Source organism: Aulonocara stuartgranti (genome assembly GCF_965226115.1).
Source record: "Aulonocara stuartgranti genome assembly, chromosome: 7".
Classification (NCBI taxonomy): Eukaryota; Metazoa; Chordata; class Actinopteri; order Cichliformes; family Cichlidae; genus Aulonocara; species Aulonocara stuartgranti.
The window spans coordinates 61,893,127-61,907,948 of NC_138945.1; the positions used below are offsets into that span (position 1 = coordinate 61,893,127).

Sequence of the window (14,822 nt, forward strand, 5' to 3'; positions counted from 1 at the left end):
AAATGTTGAACAACCTAGCCAACATACTGGTAATACAGTCTATAAGGATGATTAGCCAAGCTAGCTAAATGTTGACAGTGCATTGTATATATAAAAAGAAATGGGCATAGCTAATATGAGATCACCCATTGGCCTGTAGACAACTTTTCAAACCTTTAGCTTGGCTGTGACAAAACCAGAAGTATGTGTTTACACAAAAGGGTGGAGAGCTAAGTTAACAGTTAATGCTACCTAGCTGTAGTGGTACCTGCTAATTACTACAAGCTAACCTTTCGTACACGCTGGAAGCTGGCAGTCATTCCAGGTTCCCTAGGTAACTCTCTAATTTATTTACTATCAGGTCAATTTAATTCAGTTAAATTTAGTCCAATTTATATAGTGTCAACTCACAACAACAGACATTCCAAGGTGCTAAATATAGTAGGTAAATCAACAATATTCATCATTATGATAAGATAGTTATAAGAATGAAGGCAGTTTCAATTGCTTGCCTGGAAATGCCAGCTGTTTTTCTACCCTTAGTCACTTGATGTCATGGAAAGTCTTTCCCTTTCTCAGATAATTGCATTAAAACACAATAACACTGCAAACACAGACAAGGAATCAAATTTAGCTACTTGAATTTGCTGAAGTTTAATTTCAGATTAAATTAAAACAAAACAAAGCATACTGTCAGTATGTTTGTTTTTAATAAATCTAGGCATTTTAACATTGTTTGTTTGTTTGTTTTTTCTTTTTACTAAAACCTAAAACACTTTAAAAATGTAATGAATCACAAATTAACCAGAGAGGGACTTGAAACTAAAAATATTTTACATTTTAATCACAACACAACTGGTAGTGGCACTCGAGGGAAAGTGATGTAATCACCAAAGTCAACAGACTACTTGGAAGTGCTGATAGTAGATAATACCCAAACATATTTTCGCCTCTTTTAACTTCATGTTAACTCTATATCGTTAGGTTTAGTTCAATTTGTGTCTACCCAGCTCCTTGACTAATTATTCTTTAATTATTATCATTAGCAAAGTGTGCTGTCTCTGTATTTTGATTCTCATTTTTTGACAGAATATGCTGTTCCTTATGGTGCTCGTTTATGTCAGCTTGCTCAAATGAGACATTTTTGAGTATCCCTAAGATGGGTCTGCGTTCCATCTCACTGTAAACATCCTTTGTCTTATCTCTCCGCTTGCTTTATTTACACCCCCAAACATAATTGCTGGACAGGATGTTCATTGCCAGCATGTTAGCCTCTCTTGTACGAGCTATTCCCTCTTTTATAAGACTTAATTAATGCTATGTGTGATTTGCCTTCAAAAAGTCCAATGATTATTACCTTTCACATGGTGATAAGACATTTCAAGGACTGTGGACTTTGTTGCTGGTCAGCTGTACAGGAATCCAAAGTGCTGGTGAATATGCGGCCTGTTATGTCACGTATGACACCAAGGTGTGCCTCTGTTACATTATTGCATGCCAGCCATAATGACACAGTCCATCTGGAATAAAGAACAAAACACCATAAGGAATGACAAAGCCTAATATCTGTTGGCATATTATAAACTTTAATCATTTTAAAGTAACATTGCCCATACTTATGAGAGCTCTGAATATTACAGACATATGCAACTTATGTTTAGTGGAGTTGTTTCCAGCCATTTACAGTCATAGCTGCTGGCTCATTCTTCACATGCTCTTAAACACAGAGCAGATAGTCCACAAACAGTCAGCAGCCAATGGCAAAGGTTCTGTTTATTTCAAAGAGACTGTCTGTTGACTCAGAAGGGCCTCTTTGGATGGAGCAACAACCCATCAATGATTAAACTTGTTTTGGGGAAAACTAAGAATTATAAAGAGAAGAACATTTTCCAGTGTGCATGCTCGTCTTAGAATGTACACAGACAATAGGGCAGGTACCCTGGGGTCTGCGGAGTGCCAGAACAAACAAATCTGGTGTAGACTGGTACTGCATACTCCAATGACATGATAAAATGGGTAGAATCAGTTCAAGGACAGATAGGAGCTATTGCCACACATTTGCTTTCAGAAGCTTTCCATTATACCTCAATTTTTTTTGCACTCATGAAAATATTGTAAAGGAAAACAAACATATCGCTCAAAATCCACAGCTCTCCCCGGCTTTCATTATTACAAGTGAACTGTTAGATGATTTTAACAGACATGGCTTATACTCGGCGGGCTCCCACTCATACCAGTTTTTGTGTCATGCTAATGACTGGATATGGCTCCATGTGTGTGATGTTTGTGTATGTGGGTGGGAATTCATGCGGTAGCCTGTTGTCTTATTCAGATAAAGAGGGATTTGGCTTGGATAGGGAGGAGGGTTAATTAATAACCACCCTCCATTTCTCCCTGACCCCAACTTAGTCACACATGGTCTCAATGATGTCCAGGCACCAGCAGCTTAATGTTCATTAGAAAGTATTGATGGAGTTGTAGCTCACAGCGTGGATATTCCCCCCTCCCAAACCAAAAAAAGAAAAAGAAAAGAAAAAGTCACAGGAAGGAAAAATTCAGCAAGAAGGAACTCAACCTCAGCTGCCAAAGAGAAGGTAAGAATTGTGAGATTGAGAACGAACATATTTCTAATTTACTGGTGACTTATTATTAAGGCTGTGGTGTGGCATTGTTTGAAGATTTGGTTGAAGTGTGGGCAGCGGGTTTCTGAATTCTTGTGGGTAGCTTTAGACTCAAGGGAAATTACACCTAGTTAATTAAAAATGTGGCTGGTGAGGTCTATAAAAGTCATGTCTCACATGGGAACATATTTTGTCCCTAGCAGCAGAAAGCCCTCTGACACATTTGAGAACTGGTATTAAGATATTGTACGCGATGCTTTCAATCTCCTCAGCTGTCCAGATTTTAATATAAGATTTAATAAGCAGTGCTGTTTGCTAACAGGTGAGGCCTCCATATATGTTCAGTGAAATCAAATTAACAGAGACAATGATCTTGTCATACTAATGACACAGTCTTACATGAATCTGTAACGGGACAGGCAATAACAGAAAGAAAGAACAGACCTCTTTCCATGACTTGGTCTTCCTGCGGCAGTCTGGTCATCTGACCTTCATCCTCCACCTCTCTGTAGGGAAGTACCGAACATCTCTTCCCAGCGTGGGAGAGACCTGTCAGGTGCAATGATGTGGAGACTCCCAAGATGATTTTTAATTCCAGCGGGGCGCAGACGTCTAAGGGACTTGCGTTGCTTCATCTCGGTTGACAAATCACTTTTTCATGCTTGTTACAGAGCTCCCCAAATTCAAAGCGTGTGACTGCTTTCCAGCCCAGTCCAACCTGTGTTTTCTGAGGCGGTGACAGACAACGCTCCTGAATGAATGAGTGGATGGGCCCCGACATCAATGTGGTGGGACCACTGCAGCTCCCACCCAACGATGAATTCTCCATCTTAGAGAGTTCCCACTTTTATGGTAAGTTTACAGAAAGACAAAATCAAAACTGAGCAAGTGACAACATTCTTTGCAATTATAATCAGTACAAGCATGGGGAAATCATCGCTGCATTTAACTTGTACTAGTGTTTAGAACAATAAAACAAGAAACCATATATAAAAGATGGCTGTAGCCACCCTGGCATCACCCATGCATGGGTCTGTGAACTATTTTGAAGCTTGAAATTGTTGCAGGTTTGATTTTAGGAGCTACAAGTGATCAAGTTTGTATGAGAGGAGGGCAGTGCTGAATTCCAGTTCTAACAGTAGAAAGATTAATTGGCAGGCTGCATTGACAGACTCATTGAGTGCAGTTTAAAGATGGGGATCCCTGCTAATTAGTGCTAAGTAACAAGAGAAATAGTAGGATATCACTCAAGCTAAGTTCTAGTAAAGACAACGTTGGAATAAATACACATTAATAGATGAGTCATGCATGCACCATAAAAACCCAGTCTTAGCCTTAACCTTCACCCTACTCTTTAGCACATTTTTAGAACAGAAGTTTCTGTACAGGTTTTTATGTACAGATGAAGGAGCCATGAGCGCAGACAGTACAAACACAACCATGAGTATCAGTGAACTGATTTAACCAAAGCGAAGCTCTCAGCCACTAGTCAGGGTTTCAGCAAGAACTGAATATTAGACCATTTGCAAAGATATAATTTATTGATGATTTATTACTAATTCACAGTCACCTGTAAACAAACATACGTTTAATAGTTTGAGGCTACTTTGTGGCATTTTTCTGTCACAATAGTCAGTTATCTGCCAGTGACTAAGGGTCTGTAACAACTCTGAGTGAGTGGCAACAGAACGCCAATCTTCCACTAACAAGCTGAACAAAATTATTTTTTAAAGTAAAAAGTACACTCTGCACATCTGCTATCGCCTACTTTAGAAATCAGATCTTAATTTTGAATGAAAATATCAACTAACAATAGGTGACTCTCATCCAGCACCTGTAAAGCATTTATGGATGCTCAAATTCCTCCGAACAATTGCATGACCATCTGACCTGTCCACAAATTCAAGCTCACTGAACAGTAGCAGTCAGCTTGTACCTGTGTCCACATCTGGAAATGACTTCTGATATCAGCTGGCTACTTGCAGTGTGAAGAAATGTGACTATGTGGTTAATAAGTAGCTGTGACAACCTTTGCTCTTTCTGGGATTACTCAAGCAAGTGCCAAGTTGCTACAGTAGGTACTGTACTCAGATCTTTTGGGAAAAGCACGCCGATCGAAAGGAAGAAATTGAAGATGACTGTTTTGGTTAATAAAAGGAAAGATAGACTTGAACAGAGCACAGCTGGACAGTGTGGATCAGAGAGCAAAGTTTCAAAATAATCTGTGTGTTTGGGCTCACGGAAATGGCCATGGTCCAGACTAAGTCTTCAAGAGGTCAGTGTTACATTATATTATACTGATATTCTGCTAGTATTAGGTGGTCTGATGGCTTTAAAAGCAAAATTTAACATTTCACAGTCACTTTAGTCAAGAGATGATTGCATTGTGTTGTCTTGTCAATAGTCATCCCTGATAAGTTGCATATGAAGGTTATAAAATTCATCAGTATGTAATAATGAACCAAAAGTACGATCCTGTTAACATTCTTCGACTGGATATCACTTGCAAATGTGTAATTTTGTTCGTTGTGCTGTTAAATCTAATTCTAAAGGCCACAATGTCCTCCGTGTAAGCAGGTTGTTAATCATTTATGGGTTTATAGTTTATAGTTATAAGAAAGTAGTTAAACCTTCAACTTTGTTTAACCGTCACGGTTTACAATTCTTGGAAGCAGAGTTTTGATTTTTGGATTTCTATACGACGGTTTATTTGATATTCTTTTCTTGGATTTTAGCTTGTAGCTTTATCTTGATGTATATACTTTTGTATTTTGAGCCTTCAGTTCTTCATCCGCTCCCTAACTTATTTAGTTACGTTGTTGCCTCAGTATTTTCTGTTTACTCTCCCGTGCCAGTTCCTCTGTGTCAAATTTATTTATGGTAAATGGCCTTATGTGTCTGTGTTTCTCTCCTTAGGTGTTGTTCCTACTTCCTGTTTTATTGTATTGTATTATTTTTTTTTACAATAGTTGCCTCTTGTATCATGTGTCTGCTTCTACTTCCCTCTCCTGGCTGATTATCTCAATCTGTTCACGTCCCCTGATTGTCCTCCGTGTCTGTGCTTATCTTTTGTTACTGGTCCCCTCACTCGTATGCCTAGACCCCTTCGGGGGGGACGTAACACATGTAATCTGTTGGTCGTCCCGGTGTTACTGTCATGTAAGAGTCTACTAATTCTCTATGGTTGGAATTTTTTTTTACCTTGCCTTTAGTAAAGCTAGTTTAAAGGCAGGAGTCAACCGTTGCAAAGCTTTTCTTTTAATATTTTAACACTTTGACACTTTAGCTTTTCAAGGAACTTTATTATTCAAGTAACTTGTTCATATTAAAACTGCAACAACTGTACTGCGTCTCTGATTACATTTGACTAAGATGAAGCCACATGTCATTTCTCTTCTTCTCTTAGATATCCTCACAGATCAAGGCAGCCCTCTCCTGCAGGATCCTGACATCTTACCCTTCACCAGCTATCCCAGCATGCAGTATCAATTCATGGAGCCAACAGTGTCTTCCACTCCATACTATTCCACTCAGAACTACTACCCACAGTATAATGGAGACGAATGGTATTCACACACAGGGATATATGAACTGAGGAAAGGACCCCTCGAGGGCAGCTATGAGGCGGAGATGGAGGAGGGCTCCTCTGTTGTGCCGGCTGTGTGCAAGAGAAGCCGGCACCTGTCACAAGCTGGAAGGGTTAAAGGGGAGGAACTGTGTGTTGTATGTGGAGACAAGGCCTCTGGATACCACTATAATGCTCTCACTTGTGAGGGATGTAAAGGTGAGACGTAGAACAGGAAACAGCAGTGTGATCCTTAACTGTAACTGTTACTCTAAATAGCCTGTCTTCTTTACAGTGTAATGATAAGAGCAATTGGTGGAGCTGAAAGACACTAGCAATTTAGGGATTTTCTAAATGTGGTGACTTATCAAGGATGACATGGGTGGGCCTCGTGGGAAATGAAAAACTTTGATAGAATAAAAACAGGGTTGAATACAGTGGAGAATAAAGCAATAAAATCCTTTACTTTAGTGAAAGCACAGACATCCTAAAAAATAATACGTAACCAGGGTGACATCATCAGTTGGTAAATGGTAAAATGGTAAATGGCCTGTATTTGTATAGGGCTTTACTAGTCCCCAAGGACCCCAAAGCGCTTTACACATCCAGTCATCCACCCATTCACACACACATTCACACACTGGTGATGGCAAGCTACATTGTAGCCACAGCCACCCTGGGTCGCACTGACAGAGGCGTTGGTCCGCGATGTCGTGTTACAAAGGCCCAAGCAGAGCAATTTCAATGTCATGGCCTCGGTGACTCAAACCGGATGTCATGAGTAAGGGGTGGGAACTGATGGAATCTGCATACTCATATGGGAGCGACCTGGTAATGAAAAGGTTGGCTTATCCTAAAGCATATTGTGGTTGATTAATCTTCTATTGAAATTGAGACCATAAACTAATGATAAAATTACCAGCTTTTCAATACAGTCATGTTTCTTATTGTACCTGGAGGAGTTGCCCCTGCTAGCCATTAGAAAGAAGTAAAGGTACTTCTGCAGTGGCTTCACAATGCTTTAGTGCAGGGGTGTCAAACATAAGAACAGCAACACGAACAAGAATATCTCCACTTTAAAAAAATCTTTTACAATGTTTTCATCTAAGACTGACTGTGTCTAGGATGCAACTGCATAATAACGAGCTGAATGACATTTGCCCCAAATTCCAACATCATGTTATTGTGTTTAGCTGTTGACTTTAAGGGGTCTAACCATGATGACGATGTGTTTAAATCTACAGTTCAAACAAATGGAGAAGAGAAAACATGCTTTTACAATCTTGTTAATTCCAGATGTCTTCAACAGTTTGAAATGCCTGTGTAAGCGGCTCCAATGCTGGACCTGATACCTTACTCAGTTCCTGTAAAAACTGTTTTTTAAATCTGTTATCCTTTACAGCTGCTGTACACTGAGAACAAAATACCATTTATTTCGTATTTAATAACCCTTCAGGGACAGGAGGTTAACTACGCAATCATACACTGAAGGGTTTGAAGCTGATTTTAAGGTAACAAAAAACAATAAAATTAGGCAATCTTACAGTAAGAGCAAGGACTTTACAACTCTTTTTGTCCCTTTTACAAATCATTAACTTGGGGATGAACTGCTGAAGGCCACCACTCTGCTGTCACCATGTCTTTATGACGCTGTTGATTTGGTGTGGATCCTGCCAAACAACAGGGTGAAACGATATAAGTGTAATTCCACACTGTGAAGTGGGACAATGCCAGGAGTGTGGCTGCTGACCTGTCCTGCCATTTGACTGAGAATAGGCTCAGGTCTACCTGGTACTGCCACCAGATTGGGTTCCTTCTCAGCTTTCGGCTGTACAATGCACGAGCAACCTGAGCTCAGTTACTCTACTGCATGCCATTGTGCTTAATGATGTCAGAATGTCTGCTAACTGTTCCACGGTTATTCTGAGCGTGTGTGTGAGTGTGTGTGAGTGCATGTCAGTACTCCGGGTATAACTTATTAGTGTGGTGTTTGGATTAAACCCAGTTGGGTTCAATATACAACTAAATTAGAACAGTTAGTGAAGCAGTAACTCGAGTTTTTTCCGAGTATAGTAACACTATCATTTATAGAAAGCTGGAATCTGGAGCTGATCCTTTATTTACTTTCTAAGTACCAATACCACAAAAAAACAAAACAAAAGTATTCAGCATAAGCAAAAGTAATGACACACACATTATGGCATTGACATTTATGTTTAAAATAACATAACTTATGTCACGACCTGATAGAAGCTGTAACATAACTTTTATTTTTTTCATTTTTGCCAGTCAGAGTAACAAACGCCACAGCATTCGTCTCTCCATTCACTTCAGTTCATCTCAGTTCAGTTGCGTTCTACTTGTATAGCGCCAAATCACTACAACAACAAAGTGCTTTAAATTGCAATACAGAGAAAACTCTGACAATCAGAAGACCTCCTCTGAGCAAGAGCTTGGTGACAGTGGGAAGGAAAATTTTCCTTTTAACAGTAAGAAACTTCCGGGAGAACCAAGCTCAGCGAGGGACAGCCATCTGACAAGACTGGTTGGGGATAAGGGGAGGGAGACAGGACAAAAGACGCACTGTGGAAGAGAGCCAGAGATTAATAACTCACACAATTTATCGATGCAGATTATGGAAGCTTTGTTTCTGCCAGTGGAAAAAAAATGCCAGTCAGAACTTGTTGGGTTAATCAAGAATCTGAGTTAGGTATGTCAAAATTCTGAACAAACTCTAAGTTATGAGATAATTACCTGAAATTTTCAGTCATGGATGATTTTTTTCTCCTGTAATTTAAACGAGCTTCCAAGATTTTTAATAGCGCTTAGTTGCCTTTATCTAGCCTTTCCTTTCTTTCCGTGAGTTGCTAAATGTTCACAGTCTAAATGACACTGTAAAGGATTAAGATAACACAAAAATAACTTTAAGGAATGATAATTGTTTAATCAGCTCTTTTTTAGGCTTATGTAGTATAAAGGTAGATTCTGAACATTCAGTTCAACTGATATAGTGCAAATTTACAACATCCATCACCTCAAGGAGCTTTATATTACAATGATGATAACGATATTAAAAAAAACCCCCCAACAATTACATGACGCCCTATGAGCAAGCACTTGGTGACAGTGGGAAGGAAAAACTTCCTTTTTAACAGGAAAAAAAAAGCTCTCCAGCACAACCAGGCTTAGACAGGTGCATTGATCCACCACGACCTTTCAGGGTGAGGTTGGGGGTTTAGGAACGTTGTGTCAAATTCCCTAAAAATCCAGTGATTAACTGGCAAACACTCATGTGGGCATTAAAGATCATAACATATCGGCGTCCCTTGTTGTTAATACATTTTTATTTCTACCACGTTCAGGATTCTTCAGACGGAGCATCACCAAAAACGCTGTGTACAAATGCAAGAGTGGCGGAAACTGTGAGATGGACATGTACATGCGCCGGAAATGCCAGGAGTGCCGGCTGAGAAAGTGCAAGGAGATGGGCATGCTGGCAGAATGTGAGTATCGCTGCATTCGAGGATGCTGAAACAGGGATTATTTTTTTAAAGAGCGTTAACGTGTTCCCACAGTAACATCTACTTATTATGATTAAGAGAGACTGCTAAATATAAGTGTACATTTTCCATTCTGACATGGGCTGTTGGATTTTAATGGGGGATTACATGTCAGTACATATCACACAGTACAAACATCTGTTTATCTGTTTAAGCTGCATTAAAAAAAATAAGAACATGACACATTTGCTAAAGTGATTTTTGCCTTAAGTTGATGTTTCTCAGTTGTCTCTATAGTTTCAAATGCTGAGCTTACCTCAAACTGAAGGCAAAATCTGTAAATAGGAGCACCCACTTTTCTGAAACTGGGTATTGGAGGATTATTGGGGTCTATTATAGAGCTGTCAGCTGAAAAGAGAAGAATGAGAGGCTGGACTCCTGTTGCTCATAAATAGTACAGAGAAGATGTGATGAATAATGCAGGGTGAAAGTCATTCACGACTCTCTATCTGCTGCCTCAACAAGAGACTAGTGAGTTAGATTTTTGATCAAAATGTGAGAAGACAGATGGTTACTGAGAACGCTTCTCTTCTCAGCACTATCTTAAGTGTAAACTTATTATGCAATTGATCAGAGAAATCTAAAGTAGAGGCAGTTGCAGTGTTTTGGGGAAGGAATAAGGTAGAAAAGGAATCACATTTAGTAGAGTGCAGTTCACATTATGATGTGATGTTAAAATAGTAAACAGCAAGAGTTGCAGTAATCTGCCTGCTTGTTGCACATAGATAGTAATTAGTTTGACCAAAGCCATCATAGATGAAAATAAACATTCAGCACTGCCGCTGCATTAAAAACCTGCAAGGTATTTAACACGCAAAGTGAATCCTTCGTCGCTACTGACAGGCCTGCTGACAGAGATCCAGTGTAAATCTAAAAGGCTGCGGAAGAACACCAAGGCCTCCCCAGGACAGTCGACTGGGGATGAGACGGAGGGGCCAGAGAATGTCGACAACAAGCAGGTCACCTCCACCACCAGACTGTCAAAGGTAACCTCAACATCTGCAGATGTCCTCAGAGCTCGCTGATGCTCTCAAACAGGCACAGAAGACGTCAATGATGGGCTGTTTTTGATTTTCTCTTTAAATCCAGGAAAAAGTTGAACTCACCAAAGAGCAGCAGGCACTCATGAAACTCATCGTGGATGCTTATAACAAACATCAGATTCCTCAAGATTTTGCTAAAAAGCTGGTACGAAACAGAAATATTGATATTAAATAACCAGGCGAACAGTGCTGATAAAAACTGGCTGCTGGGAATGCAGCTAAGAAAATAAAACCTGTATGCACAGACATCAGACAAGCAGCACCAGCTTGTTGGGTGAAATAATGTTTGCATGACTACATGCCGCCGAGACTGTTTTATTCGTTTGCTTTGTGGAGTTTTTGCTGTTTGCTCCCTCTTCCCTCTGATCTGTTTTTTCCTCAAGCTACAAGAACAGTACAGCGCAGATGAAAACTTTCTTCTACTGACAGAAGTGGCAACAAGTCAAGTTCAAGTTTTGGTGGAGTTTACAAAAAGTATTCCAGGTAATTCTTTTTTCTTTTTACCAATCCTGTGGAGCACACTGCAGTGTTATCTTAAGGTCATGGACAGAGGCATGACAGATGCTGGGAGAGTACGTAAAGTAAAAACACAGTATCTTGCCTGTTGTAATGACAAGTGTTATGACTGTCATAGGGTTTCTGTCTCTGGATCACGAAGATCAGATTGCTCTGCTGAAGGGTTCAGCTGTGGAAGCCACATATCTGCGCTCAGCTCAGGTTTTCAGCAAAAAGATGCCCACTGGATACGCGCAACTTTTAGAGGAGAGGATACGGAAGAGTGGTGAGTCTACAGCAGCACCTATAAATGTGTCGGTGCAGATATTCAGCAGTTATAGCAGATGCAGGTTTTTATGTGTGCAGCTCTTGCTTCATGACCTTCAGCAGTCTTGGTCTTCTGCAGCCAAGCAGCTAAGTCTTTCAGGTCCTTGATTAATATTTGATCTGTGTCGGTTACGTATGCTGACCTGTTGATCTCTGGCTGGGTATAGATTACGCATGAGCACACACCTTCACTGGCTATTGTTTCACTCCGTTCGGCGCTACATGTGCATCCATGCTTGCAGATTAAAGGAGAGGGGCTTTTCTGGGATTAATTTATTACAGCGCATGAGTTTCTTCTGCTGTTTTAATCCAAACCTATAGATTTTTGCTCACGTCCCCTGTGTTGTCTCCTTTAAAAGAAAAAATCATTTATATTAATGTGGGGTGTCATTATGTCAACCAGGTTGGACAGTTAGACAGACAGCAGCGGTGATGGCAGGCGTGTGTGCGCATCACTGGGTCCCTCAGTGCTGCTGTGGTGTGAATAGTGCCTATAAGAGATATTCACAGTAAAGGCCAGCCTGGGAGAATAAGTGGTCAAAGCTGTCTGAGGAGGCCATTGTTTCTTATCAAAACATCAGAAGTGCTATTGTCCACTTCTCTCCCTCTGAGCCCCGCTGGCATTTCTGAAAGCTCGATAATGTGCCCGAGCAGACAGGCACCCTCTGCTAGCTGAAGAGCTTTAATATCAGGAAATGCTGCCAATGTGCAAGAGCATACTAAACAAAAACTTTTAAATAATATAGAGAGTAGTTTGAAATATGTATATGAAATATGTTTATTCATATAGGCTGGAGCCTATCCCAGCTACCATAGGGCAAGAGGCGGGGCACACTGTGGACAGGTCACCAATCTGACACAGGGCTAGGATAAGGATAAGATCTATGATTAACTGCAAATAATTGTGTCGTAATTTCTGATGGCTTCACATACTGAATACAATTCACTCATAAAAAACTCTTTCTTCGCTCTCTCCTTTGCCTCGCTTCTCTCACACCTTCATCCACCTCCTCCCCACTCTTCTCACCACAATGCAGCAGACCACATCCACCTCAGACCCTGTATATGTGATTTTGATTTAACTTTGAGAGACTCCAGTCTTTGATCATATTAGCTGTAAAAGCTTAAAACTGAATGTATTTTACATGAAAAACTTTACAGCATCTTTTAAATAAATAAAATGAATAGTATAATACAACGTTATAGATTATCCTGGTCAAAGTACAGGCTGTTACATAAAACAGGCCGTCTCTGTGCATCTTAAAACTATAAAACCTCGCCAGCTTTCAGCAGCATCGACAATCCTTTATTATCCATCAAGTTAGTGCACAGACTAACATTGTCTGCATAGAGCTGCAGATCAAAGACTTTTTATTATTAATTTGGGAAGGTCAGTTTACTGTATTTAGAGCACTTCCAGTCAGTATAAACATGTTTATTGGCTCTTCCACAACATGAACAACAACAACAACAGAAATTGAATTACTCTAAGTAATTAAACCAAAGCTTAAGAGATGGCTTCTTACTTTGAGGACTTGTTTATTTACTATTCACTGACTTTATATATAAAACTTTCTATTTTATTAGAAAAAAATATGTTGCTTTCTTTTTCTGCAGGTATATCACAAGACTTCATTACACCCATATTCAACTTTTACAAAAGCATCAGCGAACTCCACATGGCACAGGAGGAACAAGCTCTCCTTACTGCCGTAACCATCCTGACACCAGGTGAGCCCCCCCAAAAATAGTGTTAACGGCATTGACGGCATTGTTTCCTAAAGTAATATTTGATTCAAATTTTGATTTCTGTGAAGATGATGATCACTATCCACTCTATTCCTCTCCAGATCGGCCTTATGTCAAAGATCAGCAGGCTGTTGAGAGACTTCAGGAGCCCATGCTGGATGTGCTGAGGAAGCTGTGCGCCCTGCAGCATCCGCAGGAGCCGCAGTACTTCGCTCGTCTCCTGGGCCGTCTGACAGAGCTGAGAACGCTCAACCACTTCCACGCGGAGATGCTCACATCCTGGAGAACGGATGACCACAAATTTACCCCGCTGCTCTGTGAGATCTGGGATGTGCAGTGACGGGCCAGGACGAGAGAAGAAGGCGGTAACACAGGGGTGATAATGTGGACATTAACTTACAAGACAACATCATAGCTCAAACATACAGTCCTTTCCCAGCCTCTGTTGTGAAGCCATGACATTGGCATTAGTCATGTAGTGATTGGTTTAGAGTGCTGCTTGTGCCTTTCTCATGGATTACTCTATTATTTTTAACCATTCACAGAGAAAGAGGCTCCTGTTCAAATATTGTGATTTGGCCAACCTTTTTTTTTTTTTACTGTGTATATCATGCAAAACTTTGATTAGTCAAACAAGTACAAACACTGGAAAGCCACGGTGTGCTCCTAAGAAGTGGAAGGCTTAGATTAAGTGTGATAATGGGTGAATCCTACGATCTGCCTGAATAAATATTTTCAAGAAAAAAAGGGTTTACCTGGAAATAGTTTTTATAATAGTTAGTCACAACATCTGGGATGCAGTTATTCAATAAAGAGTAAGCAAAACCAAAAAAAAAAAAAACATTGTCACCTTTTCTGCTTGATCATATTTGTATAATCTTTCACTTTTACATCTTCCAGAAACATTGACTTTTTATTCCTTATTTATGCCTGTAGGTAGCCATCTGGCCAAACAAAGGCGTCTCAATTAGAGGGCCGTGACTGAGGGATTTTTTTTTTTTTTTGCATGTTTTAACCAATTTTCTAATTGCCAATAAAGATTATTTAAGATAAATGTTTGGCTCTTTTTCTCTTTCTGGTGGTAATGGTGCTGTGAATTAGAAGCTTTAAGAGCTTAAGTAGAAATGGCAACATTTAGGGATTCATGTTTGGAAAGAGATTTATCAGATGTTGAGTCCCGTGTTATAATATGTTATAAAAATCCTTAATTAAATGGTAAATGGCCTGTATTTGTATAGGGCTTAATCCCTAAGGACCCAAAAGCACTATACACTACATTCAGTCATCCACACACTGGTGATGGCAAGCTACATTGTAGCCACAGCTGCCCTGGGGCACAATGACAGAGGCGAGGCTGCCGGACACTGGTGCCACCGGGCCCTCTGACCACCACCACAAGTGTCTTGGTGAAGGACACGACGATGGAAACTGTCGGAGCCGGGTCTCGAACCGGCAACCTTCCGATTACAAGACGAAATGCCAA

At 40.2% G+C, this 14,822-nt stretch overlaps 1 protein-coding gene across 4 annotated transcripts; it reads left to right on the forward strand.

Moving 5' to 3' along the window:
- The first annotated feature begins 89 nt into the window (after positions 1 to 89).
- nr1h4 (nuclear receptor subfamily 1, group H, member 4) lies at positions 90 to 14,393 on the forward strand. Of its 4 annotated transcripts, none has more exons than XM_082542617.1 (11): positions 90 to 424; positions 2,389 to 2,573; positions 3,272 to 3,452; positions 6,007 to 6,384; positions 9,528 to 9,668; positions 10,569 to 10,711; positions 10,815 to 10,913; positions 11,152 to 11,251; positions 11,403 to 11,549; positions 13,208 to 13,321; positions 13,441 to 14,393. In XM_082542617.1, the coding sequence occupies exons 3-11, from the start codon at positions 3,356 to 3,358 to the stop codon at positions 13,677 to 13,679; spliced, it is 1,458 nt and encodes a 485-aa protein (XP_082398743.1). In that variant the 5' UTR covers positions 90 to 424; positions 2,389 to 2,573; positions 3,272 to 3,355; the 3' UTR covers positions 13,680 to 14,393. The 4 variants fall into 4 exon arrangements, with proteins under 4 accessions (XP_082398743.1, XP_082398744.1, XP_082398745.1 ...); XM_082542618.1 differs by having other exon boundaries at positions 90 to 313; XM_082542619.1 differs by lacking the exon at positions 2,389 to 2,573 and having other exon boundaries at positions 300 to 313.
- The last annotated feature ends 429 nt before the right edge of the window (positions 14,394 to 14,822 follow it).